The sequence below is a fragment of the Vespa crabro genome, chromosome 11 (assembly GCF_910589235.1).
Source record: "Vespa crabro chromosome 11, iyVesCrab1.2, whole genome shotgun sequence".
NCBI lineage: Eukaryota > Metazoa > Arthropoda > Insecta > Hymenoptera > Vespidae > Vespa > Vespa crabro.
Window position 1 is genome coordinate 5050792 of NC_060965.1, and position 15000 is coordinate 5065791.

General features: G+C 26.8%; 1 protein-coding gene across 4 annotated transcripts in view; it reads right to left on the minus strand.

The window, feature by feature from the left end:
• LOC124427831 overlaps positions 1 to 15000 on the minus strand; it is a 181552-nt gene that overhangs the window by 158562 nt on the left and 7990 nt on the right. For all 4 annotated transcript variants that reach the window (XM_046971183.1, XM_046971181.1, XM_046971182.1 and 1 more), the window contains exon 3: positions 3765 to 7320. In XM_046971183.1, the coding sequence (XP_046827139.1) occupies positions 3765 to 7169 (3405 nt within the window). In that variant the 5' untranslated portion in view covers positions 7170 to 7320. The remainder of the gene's footprint in view (positions 1 to 3764; positions 7321 to 15000) is intronic.

The following is a 15000-nucleotide window of genomic DNA, read 5'->3' on the forward strand; positions in this document are numbered from 1 at the left end:
AAGTTTCATTTGTAAAAGAAAAAAAATATATGTGTGTGTTTGCTCGCGCGCGTGTGTGTATGTGTGTGTGTGTGTGTGTGTATGTTATTTTTAAATATATATATTGAAAAGAAAAATTTTACTAATCAATTTTTTTTCTTGTATTTACTTATAAAATTGAATGAATATGTATATATATATATATATATATATATATATATATATATATATACATATATAATGTATTAGATAGGATAGTGAAAAATCATAATAATTTCTTCTTTTTTTTTTTTAATTAGGTATAAAATAAGTTCATAAATACCCATGTATATATAATAAGATATAATTATTAAAATTATTCTAATTTTTAATAATAAAGTTTTGAAATATTCTCCAATTACGTTTTCTTCTTTAGTATTTCTTTCTTTTTCTATTTACTCGTAAATAGGATACAAGACATACATAGTAATAAAGAAAGAAAAAGAAAAAAAAAAAAAGGAAATAATTACGAAATATACTAAATCCTTATTTTATATATGTAAAATTAAAATAAACCACGTCTATTTGTAATTATCGTTTATTAACATATCGTTAGATTTTTTTTTAATGTAATAGCATTTTCTAATGAAAATTAATTCTTTTAATTCGGTCTCTTTCAAAATTTATTCAAAAATGACGAGAGTCTTAATCGTCATTAAAAAAAGGAAAAAAAAAAAAAGAAAAGAAAAAAGAAAAAAGAAAGGAAGACAGAAAAAATAGAATTCACAATTAAAAATAATTTCAAAAATAGTTTTAAACGAAAACCCTCGAGTATAATTTAATGGCATATCATTAATAAATTTTATACATATATACATTACATATATCTTATTAGATATTTTCTCTTGAAGAAAATTTTCAAAAAGATTATTTGTCAAAGATTTAACAGGCCTCACTCGAAAATCTTCTCAAAGAAGTTTATTGTTAAATACGTCATTGAATATTCATAAACTCGCGATCGGCAAATATCCCTTAAGCTTTGTACTTTTCTTTGGAAAAGTACGTTGCATTAAAATATCGAATTTCATTTGGAGTAACTCGAACGATAGGACACGTACGTAGATACATATGTATTTATATATGTGCAAGTGTGTGTATATGTGTATATATATGTCTTTGTACGCGAGTATGTTTGTGTATACATGTATAGATCTCTTACGTTTACATTAAATACATACGCACACATATACACACATACAAATCCATATATTTGTACGTATGTGTGTATATATATGTGTATAGATATATGTATTTATATACGCGTATGTATTTATATACGTTTATACAGATATATACGATATACAGGCATTTATCGTTCGCCAAAATTCGATCATCCGTGTTTCGAACGACCACGGCACAATTTATGCTTCCAAAATTGCTTCCTCTTTCGTTCGATTAATGCATCCTATATAAACCGGAAAAACAGAAACCGCTGACAACGCCATTCGTAAATTCAAAACGAAGAATAAGGGAAAAATAAATCGAAATCAAAATAGAAAGAGAGAGAGAGAGAGAGAGAAAGAGAGTGTGTGTGTGTGTGTGTGTGTGTGTGTGTGCGTGCGCGTAAAAGAGATAATTAGTTTTTTATTTATTTGAATAGCTATATTGCTTAAAGAATAGAAAGAAATTTAGATTAAAGATACAGAGAATAAATTAAATAGATAATAGTTCTAAATTAAATAGATAATAGTTATAAATGAAATAGATAATAATTGAATAAATTAAACTATGAAAAGAGAGAGAGAAATAATATTCTCTATGTAATAAAGACAGATGACTCGTTAAAATATAAAATGTTCAAAAGAAAAAAAAAGAAACAAAAAGAAAAGAACAAATGAAAAGAACAAATGAAAAAGAAAAAAATAATATGCAATGTGCAAGTTTTCAAAATTTTTTTCTTAATTTATTAAACTTATACAATTACATATTATTACATTTTAATTGTATCATTATTTCTAATGATTCATTGATTGGAATGAAATTTTATTTTATTTTTTTGATTTTTTTTTTTTTTTTTTTTTTTTATATATATACATATGATACTTGTTACTTGTCCAAACATTATTATTCTCGTAATAATGATTAATATGTTTATAGAAAATAAAAAAAAAAAAAAGATAAATGAAAAATAATATGTTCATATTAACAAAGCAGACAGACAAAATGAGATATAGAAAGAGAAAGATATATGGAAAGAGAAGAATGAGAAGGAGAGAGAGAGAGAGAGAGAGAGAGAGAGAGAGAGAGAGAGAGAGAGAGAGAGAGAGAGAGAGAGAGAGAGAGAGAGAGAGAGAGAATAGTATAGAGAGAGAGACGGATATAAGAAAGAATACGATAAAAAGAGATAGAAATATGTACATAAAAAATATAAATATATATATATATATATATTTTTTTCCAATTTGAAATCGATTATACTATCGATATAACGAGGTAAATGAAACGTATCGCGATTAATTCCAACTCGTAATTATCAGAAGGTCCACCTAGTTGTATATACATATAATGCATATACATTGTTAGCTGCACAATCATTGCCCTACGTACTGCAATGCTGCACAATATTCTGACTCATTTTGAAATATAATAATTGCTTTCCTGCGAGCGTATCTTTTCGACGATGTTATCGACCAAGCGAATTAAATTGCCCATTGGGATACATGAGAAAGAGAAAAAGAGAGAGAGAGATAAATATCACTTAAACTCGTCGATTTTACTAATTAAGAGCTATTCTAATTTTCAGTTTATCATATATTGCCCCAAAATAATCTCCTTATTCGTTTTTAATCCTAATCTATATTATCATTCGCTTATATTATGATAATCTATGTAAGTTTAAAAATTATATCGGAATGATTATTAATAAATTGGAAATAATTATTAACAAGTTTTTTTGAACCTTTTTATCGTCGAGAATATGTTCTCGAATAATGAAAGATATTAATAAATTACTGGAAGGGAGAAGAGCAACGGGATAAAAGGGCGAGGGAAAGGGAACTAAGAGTTATGTATATCTTTGATTCGATCCATATTTTATATACCAATGAAATTTATTTCCTTTTTCGCAAATTTCACTTTTGATGATTTTTCTTATTCTCTCTTTATATATATATATATATATATATATATATATATATATATATATATATATATATATTACTACTCGATCATTTCACGATTTTTCAAAAAATCTTTCTATTTGTTTTTTTTTTTTTTTTGGAAAATACAAAATTATAATTTGCAATAAATCATAAATGCAATAGTAATAAATTACTTGTTAATTATAGATCAAATCAAAAATAAAACTCAATTAATTGCAATTCATTGTTATGATTTATATAGATCAATAATATTTATATCATTCTGATATTTCAATAAGCAAATCATGAATTATATTTACAAATAAATTTGATTAAATTCTTAAATATATATTAATCATAAAATTATTCGAAATATATATATATATATATATATATCGATTATTAAAAAATAATAATATAATAAAATAATATTTATTATTAAATTATTAGAAATATATATATATTAAATTATCAAAAAAAAAGAAATATTAATAACAGAATAATATATTAATTATTCCAAAAAATCATTAATAATCTAAATTAAATTATTTCTTTTTAACATTCTATTGCGTATATTAAAGAAAAAAAGAAGAAATACAAAAAGAAAAAGGAAAAAAAAAAAGAAAAAAAGAGAGACGCGTAAAGTAAATTGTCCAGATTACTTACCAATTTAACTGCTCCGTAGTCGCCATTTCTGAGCAAATCCATCAGCCTCGAGTGTTCCATTTCTTCTCTGGTCTTCTTCTTCTTCTTCTTCTTCTCTTCTTCTTCCCCCTTTCTCTCGTCCCTCTCAACGAGTTCTCCTCGATCGTCGAACCGCTTCGACCTGTTCGCTTGCTGATCGCCGTACTTCGACTCGCTTCGACGTTCGACTTTCGCCGGCAGACCAGCATCAAATTGTAAATTCTTAAGAAGACTCTCTTTAACCACCATAACGCTCGATCTGTCCTCATTATTTTCTTTCGAAGATAGAATCGACACATCGTTCTCGATCATTGATCTAACAACATGCGTATCTTCCACGTCCTTAAATTTATTCATTAAACAATCATCCTGTTTATCATCAATAGAAAATATTTTCTCATTATTAATTATTAACAATCGATCGTTCAGATTATAATTATCCACGTCAATTTCTATCGGATCATCATTTTTCACATCGACATCGTCCATTTTATTATCAACCTTGGTATTACTCGAAAAACGATGATACATCATCGTAGTAGGATCCAACGATTTCTCATCGGAATTGATCAAATTAATCTGATCTATAGTTTTCCAATCGTCCAAGGTCACAGATCCTTTATTACAACGAACAATTTCAACTTTTCTATCGTCTTCCATGATAGTCTCAAGAGTCTCCTGTCTCGTTTCACCGATCCTACTATAAATCTCCTCTTCGGTCTCTCCTATACTTTCTTCTTTTCTTCCTATTCCTTTTCCTTTTCCTACTTCTCCTTCATCTTTCTCCTTTTCTTCTTCTTCTTCTTCTCTTTCTTCTTCTTCTTCCTCCTCTTCTTCCTCATCTTCTTCCTCCTCTTCCTCCTCCTCCTGCTTTTCTCTTCTTCCTTCTTTTTGTCGTTTTCTCAGATTTTCTTCTTCGGTATCACATTCACACGTATCCGTACGCTCGCCGTAAGCAGATATGCGTAAAGATGGCCGAAGGATCGAACGTAGATCGTCAGCATAAATCACTTGGGGTTCCAAAGTACGTTCGTAAATCTTTTCTACGTGATTAGACGAGGATACCAAAGAGGACGAAGAGGACGAAGACGACGAGAAAATATATTTCACATTGTCAATCGTATTATTATCCTTTTTCAACAATTTAACCGATTTAACGTAATTACGTTCGTTAGGTTTGAACGTAGACGATCTAGTCGTACTCGGTGTCTCATTGAACGCAATAGTACATTGATTCCTTGAATGAGAACCACTGGAATCCTTTCTGGGTAATATTGGTGCTTTCCTTGGATTTAGTTTTCTCCAATCTATTTGACCTTGAGAGGTTGGTAAACGTACTTGTACGCTAACAAGATTACCCTTATCCTCGCAATCATTTCTCGTAATATTATCCCTTTGACCAACCATCACATGATTAGATTTAGAAACCTTAGTTACATCTGATGTTTTATCATCTTTTTTGATCGTGCAATCGTATCCACCTATATCGCCATTTTTATTTATTTTCACGAACCAATCCTCGTCGATTTTTTGACCTCTATCGTCTTCAATTAAAATCGTTCGATCCTTGTCATTATCCTCTACATTATGTTTAATTAACGACGATACACCACCACCACCACCACCACCATCGAGGGACGTTGTTATGACGTTATTACGATCAATACGATGATCATTTTTATAAGATCTCTTGAATGATGATTTTCTAGATAAAACAATCGCTGACACGGATGATGATAATCCATTATTTTCATTATAATCCGAATTAGATAATTTATTATCCTTCGATTCTATTATATTTGTACGTTTAAAACTCGAACCACGTTGAGGTATTCTAGACGATGTATTCGGACTTATATCCCTTCTGTTAATACCATTCGATGCTAAAAATCCATAATCTTGTTGTCTCGTTTTGTTCTTTATCAAAAGATAATCTTTATATGTTCCTTTGTTAAATAAAATATTTGTCATTAATGACGTCCCGGATGATTCTTTATTCGTACGCGTTAGATCGTCGTAACTCGACGTATTACCACCACCACTACCACCACCACCACCACCACCAACAACAACCACACTACCACTAACTCCAACTCCGACACCTGCTGTTCCACTAGGGCCGCCATTGTTCGTACGATCGGTTGACTCGTCGATCGACCTTGACCTTGGATCCTGACGACATCTTCTTTGAGTGGTACGTCGTTCAGCGGTACTATTTGATCTGATTAATGGTTTATCGCGTTTATTAATCGTAGTTTGTAATTGCGCTTGATTCAACCATTCGTCAACGCGCCTTTGAACCTCACCTTTTCTCGGTAAATCGTCCTCGTTTGTTCTAGATGACGACGTAGTCGACATCATCGTCATTGAATTTTTACGATCGATATTATCGATAATCAATGGTGACGCTCGTTTTGACGATGACGATGATGTTAATGCCGACGACGAATATCTAGTTGGATCTTTAACTCTATCGCGTGATCTTTGTCTACCTTGTACCTGTCGATTTATTATTTTTGTTATCGTTTCATCCTTTTCATTCCGACGTGATGACATCAAATTATTTTCGCTTGAAATAGTCGTTCGTTTTATTATTTGTTGCTTCTGTTGTTGCTGCTGATGCTGCTGCTGATGCTGCTGCTGCTGCTGCTGCTGCTGCTGTTGTTGTGGTTGTTGTTGTTGTTGTTGTTGTTGTTGATGACGATGATGATTATTACTATCGTTATTATGATTATTATTATGATATTGCTGAGGTTGTTGAATTTCTCTCTTGTTCCTTTGATGTTCTATGTTACGAGATTTTATTACATTCATAGTGCACGTACTACCTACGTCACTGGACTCAATCAACCTTTCATCCTCATACTCATCAAGTATATTATTTACCGATTGAGTATCCGCCGAGCTAATACTTTTAGATTTGTTCCTTATTATACTTTCCTCGCTACTCGAATATCCACTTTGTTGTTGTATTTGTTGTTGAGAATGTTGTTGAAGAGGTGATGGTGGTGGTAATGGTGGTGGTGGTGGAGTCGATGGTATTGGTAATTGTGGCGATTGTTTCGATCGATTTTTTAAAGGATTTTGAAATTTATCAATCCTTTTACCGATCGAACGTTGATCGTTATCTTTTTTCTCCGTATAAATGTACTTTTGATTGGTCATACGATTATTATCGTTTTTCGTGTTCTCCCTCTTGTCGAAAATAATTGTTCTTGTGTTACGCGATGATATTTGAGAATTACGAATCGAATTTCCTTTTTCGTTCGTTGATATTTTCGATACCAATCTCGAACGTGGTATTTGTTCGATCGTGTAACCATCTTCATCGGCGTATGGTATATCGCCGATCAAAGTTTTTGCAAATGTTTCATCGCTCATCTTCATTAAGGATGGATCTTTATGATCCTAATGTGATTTATTTATAACTTCTATTGTTACATTTTCAAAAGGATCTTTTTCTTTTTCTTTTTCTTTTTTTTTTCTTTTTCTTTTTCTTTCTTTTCTTCCTTTTCTTTTTTCAAGTACCCTCGAAGTTCTGAAACGAAAATATAAAGACGATTTAAATCGACGTAATTTAATCATGTTCGATACTTAATAACAATAAAAAGAATTCTTTTTCACAATAAATTTTTTTTAAACAAATAATACACGAAATAAAATCTTTAAACACTGATATAATTGATTAATTATTATACATATATATGTATATAATTAATTAAACCAATTTGACTGATATATATATATATATATATATATATATATATATATATATGTATGTAATTAGATATGTTAATAGATATTGTAGATGTAAAATAATATCCAAAATTAGTTTTGGCTTTTTTGGAGATTTCGAAAGAATCGATCTTTTTATATGCTTTCAAATAATTTATAATTATCTTAAAGATTAGACAAAGATATTAATCAATGACTTTTTATAATAATACAAAGTAATAAATTAAAATTATTCAAAATTCGTTTTGATTTAATGAAAATCAAAATTTATTTTTTATTAATTCTTTTAATTCCTATATTTTTAAGTTTGAAGTTTATATAAGACGAAATATTCTATCGTTCTTAATAAATTAAAATAATTTTTAATAATTATGTATGTATATATGTATATATATATATATAATTTTTAATAATTAATAAAAAATTAAAATAATTAGTAAAAATTAAATATATATATAATGAAAATTACACAAACATACACACACATATATACAAGTCTTATTTTATTATTATATCTACAAATAATATTTATCATTATTACTTATATATTTATATTTTTTCTTTTCCAATTAATTATTTCAATTTTTTACTATCTTGTTATATATACAATTCTTATTTTATTATTATATCTACAAATAATATTTATCATTATTACTTATATATTTATATTTTTTCTTTTCCAATTAATTATTTCAATTTTTTACTATCTTGTTATATATACAAATCTTATTTTATTGTTATATCTACAAACAATATTTATTATTATTACTCATATATTTACATTTTCTTTCCAATTAATTATTTGAATCTTTTATAACTATTATATATATATATATATATATATATATATATATATATATTTTTAATATCTTTTATAACTTTGTTTTATATATATATATATATCAGAAATAAACGAGTTAATTAGTAGAAACGAAGAAAGTCGAGGAAAACTTAAATTTTAATAGTGAACTCTTAACTGCAACTAACATTTCATCTTATTCCCAAGGTTTTCTCAAAGATCTTATCCTTAAGCTTCCTCGATAATTTCAATCCATTTCGACGCGCTCTCGTCAAGATAAGCGAGGAGAACTTTTTAAGTGGCATATTAAGTGGCTGACATTGGTTCCACTGAAAGGTACCGTTGTAAAAGTAGATCTTAATCTCCGGTTTTATCGTCAAGTCGATCAAAACCAGAAGCAGATGTCTACGATCGTTCAATATGTGCTCGTTGTTTTTTCTCTCTCTCTCTCTCTTCCTATTCCTTTTCTTTTTTCTTTTTCTCTTTCTTTTTTTTTCATATTTATTTATTTATTCAAACGATCATACTAATTATATCTATACGCAAATAATTATTCGCAATTAATTTCACAAATGTTTTAAATATAAAATGACGTTCTAATTTTCTCCTTTATCTTTTTTGATTATTTTTCTTTTTTTTCTTTTTTTTTTTTGATCTTATTAATAATAACATAATTCCATGATTTTTATCTTAATTTATAATACATTTTATAGCATGTTGCATGTATCCTCATAAAATATAATCTTATAAAATAAAAATACATATATATATATATACATATGTTCTTTAAAATGATATTCATTTAAAACAAGAAATTCATTTTAAAGAAAAAGAAAAGAAAAGAAAAAATAAATACGAACGAAGAAACTATGATCGCGTTATCATAAAAACAAACTGAATAAAGAGATCGTCTCATGTTAAATTTCCATGAAACAGAAAAGAAAAAAAAAGAAAAAAGAAAAAAAAAGAGAAAGAGAAAAAAAAAGAAATATGAACGAAAAAACTGTGATCGTGTTATCGTAAAAACAAACTGAATAAAAAGATCGTCTCATGTTAAATTTCCATAAGGCGCAAAGTTCTATATAAATAAAAAAAAAACGAATATTTTTTTGTGAACGAACAACATAATTCACATACACGAAAGATTCTAATTCATTCGCAAAATAAAAAAAAAGTTAAAGATCATTTTACTCCCAAAATATCATCCGAAAATAAAATAAAGATACGTGTATGTGTATATGAGTAACTTTTCTTGAAATTTTATTTAATAATTGCTTGTTACGAATTAACAAAAAAAAAATTAATAATAATAATAATAATAATAATAATAATAATAATAATAATAATAATAATAATAATAATAATAATATTATGAATGAAGAAATTGTGATCATGTAATCATAGTAGTAATCTAGAACAAAAAGAGATCATCTTGAAAAATATAATAGTATCGTTTTCGGATAGTCTCAATTTTCTTGGTAACATACGGGTGGCTCTAGTAACCTTCTTCTATGAATTTCAAAGCTCACCCGTTAGAACTGCTACTCTCTCGGTGGATTAAGTTCTAATAACGGTGTCATTCAAGCAGGCCCTCTACGTACGTCGTCTATTCGATCTATTATCCGTTGCTTTTCTTTCCCCGATATTCTCTAATACTGTCTCTCTCTCTCTCTCTCTCTCTTTCTCTCTATCTCTCTATCTCTCTCTTTCTATCTCTCAACAGCATTCCTATGTACAAGATAACAATAAAAAGGATCACAATACAAACAAAAAAAAAGAAAAAAAAAAAAAATAGAAAAATCGATCGTGCGGCATCCGATTGTACCTCAAGTTTTTACTTTATCTGAGAGTAGATAAAAAGAGGAAAGAGATTAGAAAAATTATTCATATAAAAGATTTGAATATCGTGAATACAATATTCAAATTAGATAGTCGATTTTCATAGAATGAAAGTCAACGATAAAAATATAATACAAATAGTTAATTAATGTAATTTTTGAATCATTAAGTGATCATTTTTTCCTTTTTCTTTTTTTCTTTCCAAACATTCTATTTAATATAATATTTATATATTAAATAATAATTCATGTAAATAAATTCAGTTACATTATTATTAACATGTTAAATATATTTATATATATATATATATATATTAATCGAGTAAACTTATATATGTATATTATTTATATCATACTATTCATAACTGTACTTTTGTTTTATTAATTAATAATCCCATATGACGTGAGATATGTGTAAAAGGATAAAACAAAAATTTTTTAAAAATTAATTATATTATATTCACTAATTAAATCTAACAAGAAAAGCAAAATGATTTCGAGCTAAACAGAGATATAAAAAACTATATGCAATGAAATGAATAAAAACAAAGAAAAAAGAAAAAGAAGAAACTAAAAAAAAAAAAAAAAAGAAAAAGAAAATGTATCAAGTCGTGCCGTTTAATGATAAATTTTAAATTACTATGACAGTCGTGCCTGCTATACAGGTTCTTATTAATGCAACATGTTTCTTTCTATACACGAACCGCCTTTCTTCGAACGATCATAAAATATGACGTGTTTACGAACTGGATAGACCGATAAAACTGTTAAACACCACGTCATTGATGATCTGTTTGAAAAGAAATAAATATGTCTAATGGAATCCCCCAAAATATTTTTCTTTTTCTTTTTCACGTTCCGCATGTTTTCTTTTTTTTTCTTTTTTTTTCTTTTTTTTTAGAATAAAAAAAATTACGAAAAGCGAGATAAATTTATATTGAGAATAATGTAAATATTATTATTATTATTATTATTATTATTATTATTATTATTATTATTATTATTATTATTATTATTATTATTATTATTATTATTACTATTATTATTATTATTATTATTATTGTTGTTATTATCATTATCATTAATATATTATCAAATTATTATATAATATATTAAATCTATACATATGTAAATATGTATAGATTTAATATTGCATATATTTTTATTGGATTATTATAATAATTATAATAGTATTAATATATCTATCAAATTATTACAATTACAATATCCTTCATATTACATTTACCATATTTGTATAATCATTATATCCTTGTTATTATACTTATTACTTCGATATTATCATTATATTATTATACTTATTATTATCATTATTATTATCATCATCATCATCATTACTATCGACGATGATATTTAGAGAACATTCCGACCTATTGAGACGTACTTTGTGTCCCTATTGACAAGAAAAAAGTAAAAAGAAGAAAAAAATATACTAACAAACAAACTAACAAACAAGAAACAATACGGACAGAAAATAAAAGAAAAGGAAAATACGTAGAGAGGAGTAATCAAAAAAAAAAAAAAAAAATGAAAAAAATAAAAAAAAAAATAAAAAAAAACTTGACAGAGAGAAAGACGTATCGTTCGATAACGCGACTCATTAATCTCGCTAACGGATTGGTACTCTCTCTCTCTCTCTCTCTCTCTCTCTCTCTCTCTCTCTCTTTCTCTCTCTCTCTCTCTCTATTTTTCTCTCTCCTACCTACCTACCTACACTACTTACACAACCTACACCATCTTCCTACCTATCTACCTACCTTTCGTGAGATAAGGTTACTACTCCTAGCTCTCTATGATCCTGTCCGAAAGCATACGAAACCTTCACCAACATAAGATCGATATGAATGTTACCGGTCATGGCTTTATCCAAACCTTACCCTTGATCATAAATCACGTTTCCAAAGACCATCTAATTATTCTCAAACGCGTGTGTCCCTATCTTTCTCTTTCCCTCTCTCTCTCTCTCTCTCTCTCTCTCTCTCTCTCTCTCTCTCTCTCTTTCTATCTCTATCTCTCTCTCTCTCGCTCTCTGTCTTATTCTTTCTCTCTCGTGTCTCTCGTCTCGAGAGTTTTGAACAACCTACGAACTATACTTCTTCTTCTTCTTCTTCTTCTTCTTCTTCTTCTTCTATTATTTCTTTAGCCATCCCATGACTACGTTTTACATACGTCATAACAATAACAATGTTATTAACTTAATTAACAATATAATAATAATAATAATAATAATAATAATAATAATAATAATAATAATAATAATAATAATAATAATAGTGCAATTTATTATACATATAACTATTTATAATAATTTCTTATGACAATAATGAAATGAAAAATATTAATTATTAAATATTTGTGATATTACAAATGATTGTATTATCAAATAGTATTTGTAATTTCTACAATTGATCGTTAACATAAATACTAATTTATATAAGTGAAAATATCTTGTAATAAATAAATAAATAAATAAATAAATAAATGCATAAGTAAATGAATGAATGAATGAATAAATAAATAAATAGATAAATAAATAAGTAAACAAATAAATATAGAAAACAAAGGAATGTATTCGTAATAAATTAAAAAGAGAAAAAAGAAAAAGAGAGAGAGAGAGAGAGAGAGAGAGAGAGAGAGAGAAAAAGAGAGAGAAAGGAAGAAAGAAAGGAAAAAGGAAGAAAGAAAGAGAGTAAATAAAAATGCGATGAAAAAGAAAAAAAAATAAAAGTAAAAGTTAAAAGTTTCTTAACAAAAGAAGAATGGAATATGATAACGAGTTGAAAGGATGTTGGCGAAGTAAAAGTAATAAAAAGTAAAGAAGAAGGAGGTCGTCTCTTCGAGGTGGCACGATTTCTCGCACGAGCGGCAACGCGTTTTATCCATGTGCTTTATTTTGCAAGAAAAAAGAAAGAAAAAGAAAACGAGAGAGAGAGAGAGAAAGACAATCCTTCGTTGCTTCTTGAAAGCGGTATTCTCTTTTAAAGGACCACACGCAAGGTTGTTTCTTTCGTTCTCGTCTTTTTCATTGGACCCACGCAAAGACTTCTCGAATAAAATGAAGACAATGAATATCTCAACATTTTCAAAAGAAAAATCTTCTTTCCAAGACTATACTTTTATGTATTGTATAATATTCAGGTCGTCGCATATAAACATGTCTGTGTGTATATATATATATATATTCTTTAAATAATTTTGATGATTCAATAATAAATCATTGAAAAACCAAATAAATATAATAGTTTAGATTAAAAGTATTAATTATATTAATATAATAAAAACTTTCATATTGTTTCATTGGAGATATTAAACAAAGGAATAGTTTTAAGCTTGATTAGAGATATTAAAGAATTACTAAGTTTTAAATATTGTTTAATTATTTAATATTAAAAGAAATAATAGAGTTCCAAAAGTTTCATTAAAAAAATATTTCGAACTAAGTTTCTTTTTCTCTTTTCCTTTTTTTTGTTTATTAAAAATATTAAAAAAGGAAAATAATTAGGTTTGGATTAAAATTATCATAAAAGAAATAATCAATTTTAAATTAATTTTACGAAATATATTTAAAAGAAATAATTAATAGAGTTCACATGTTTGATTATAGTAACGTTATAAATATTCCAAAATTTTTTATTTTTCGAACTTATATTAAAGATAGAAATTTTTAAGAGAAACAACGCATTTATAATTAATTTTTCTAATAATAATAATAATAATAATAATAATAATAATAATAATAATAATAATAATAATAATAATAATAATAATAATAATAACAAAGAAAGAGAAAAAGAAACAGAAATATTTATAAACTGCAACATGAAAGAAACGTGAACGAAATGAAACGTTTTTTTTTTCTGACTTTCTTACATCTTTTTAAAAATTCATTCGAAAATAAAATCCTTAGAAAAAAAATTGGAAATAAGCTCATTTTATATTATGCGATCTAACACTTATTATGTAAATTTACATTTAACACATTCTAAATATACGTTGCATATATTGCCATAAGCTCGATATTAAAATATATATATATATATATATATATATATATATATATGTAAACGTCCTCTGCTTCAATATTCAATGTTCTTCATAACTTCAACGTAAATTGTTAACTACGCAATATAGACAAAGAAAAAAGAGAGAGAGAGAGAGAGAGAGAGAGATAATTTTATGAAATTATTTTCCTAAACCAATCCGTATCATTCCGTGTGAATTTCCATGAAATATATAGTAGAAAACTAAGTTCTATTATTACAACTGAGAACCACTGTTTCCTGTGTACGTATCAAATATAGAAAATCCCGAGGATGCTACTACTAGCGGAAATTTTATCTTCCTAACTATCATCCGAGTTTCGCATGCATATTTGTACAGTATATTAAACGAGTACATTTTTCCTTTGAAATCGGAAATGATGAGATGATATCGTATAATAGAGAAAAACAAACCCAAGTGAAATTCTAGATAAAGCTTAATGTAAAAGTGGAAATCGTAATATGAGGTATAAATTGAAGATTTACACGAAAGGAAATATTTTATGAAATGAAAAAGAAACGAGAAGAATAGGAAAAGCAAGCAAAAAGAAACGAAAAAGAAAAGAACGTTTAAAAAATGAATATCGCGATATCGGAAAGTGTTTAAAAGTTTTTATTTATACAAATGGATTATCTTAATGAAATGTTATATGTAAAAAATATGATAATCAAATATGCATATAAACATTTTTTTTTGTATATACATTGGTTCATTAAAAATATGCTTATGAAATATATATGTATATATATACACATATATAATAATAATAGTAATAATAATAATAATA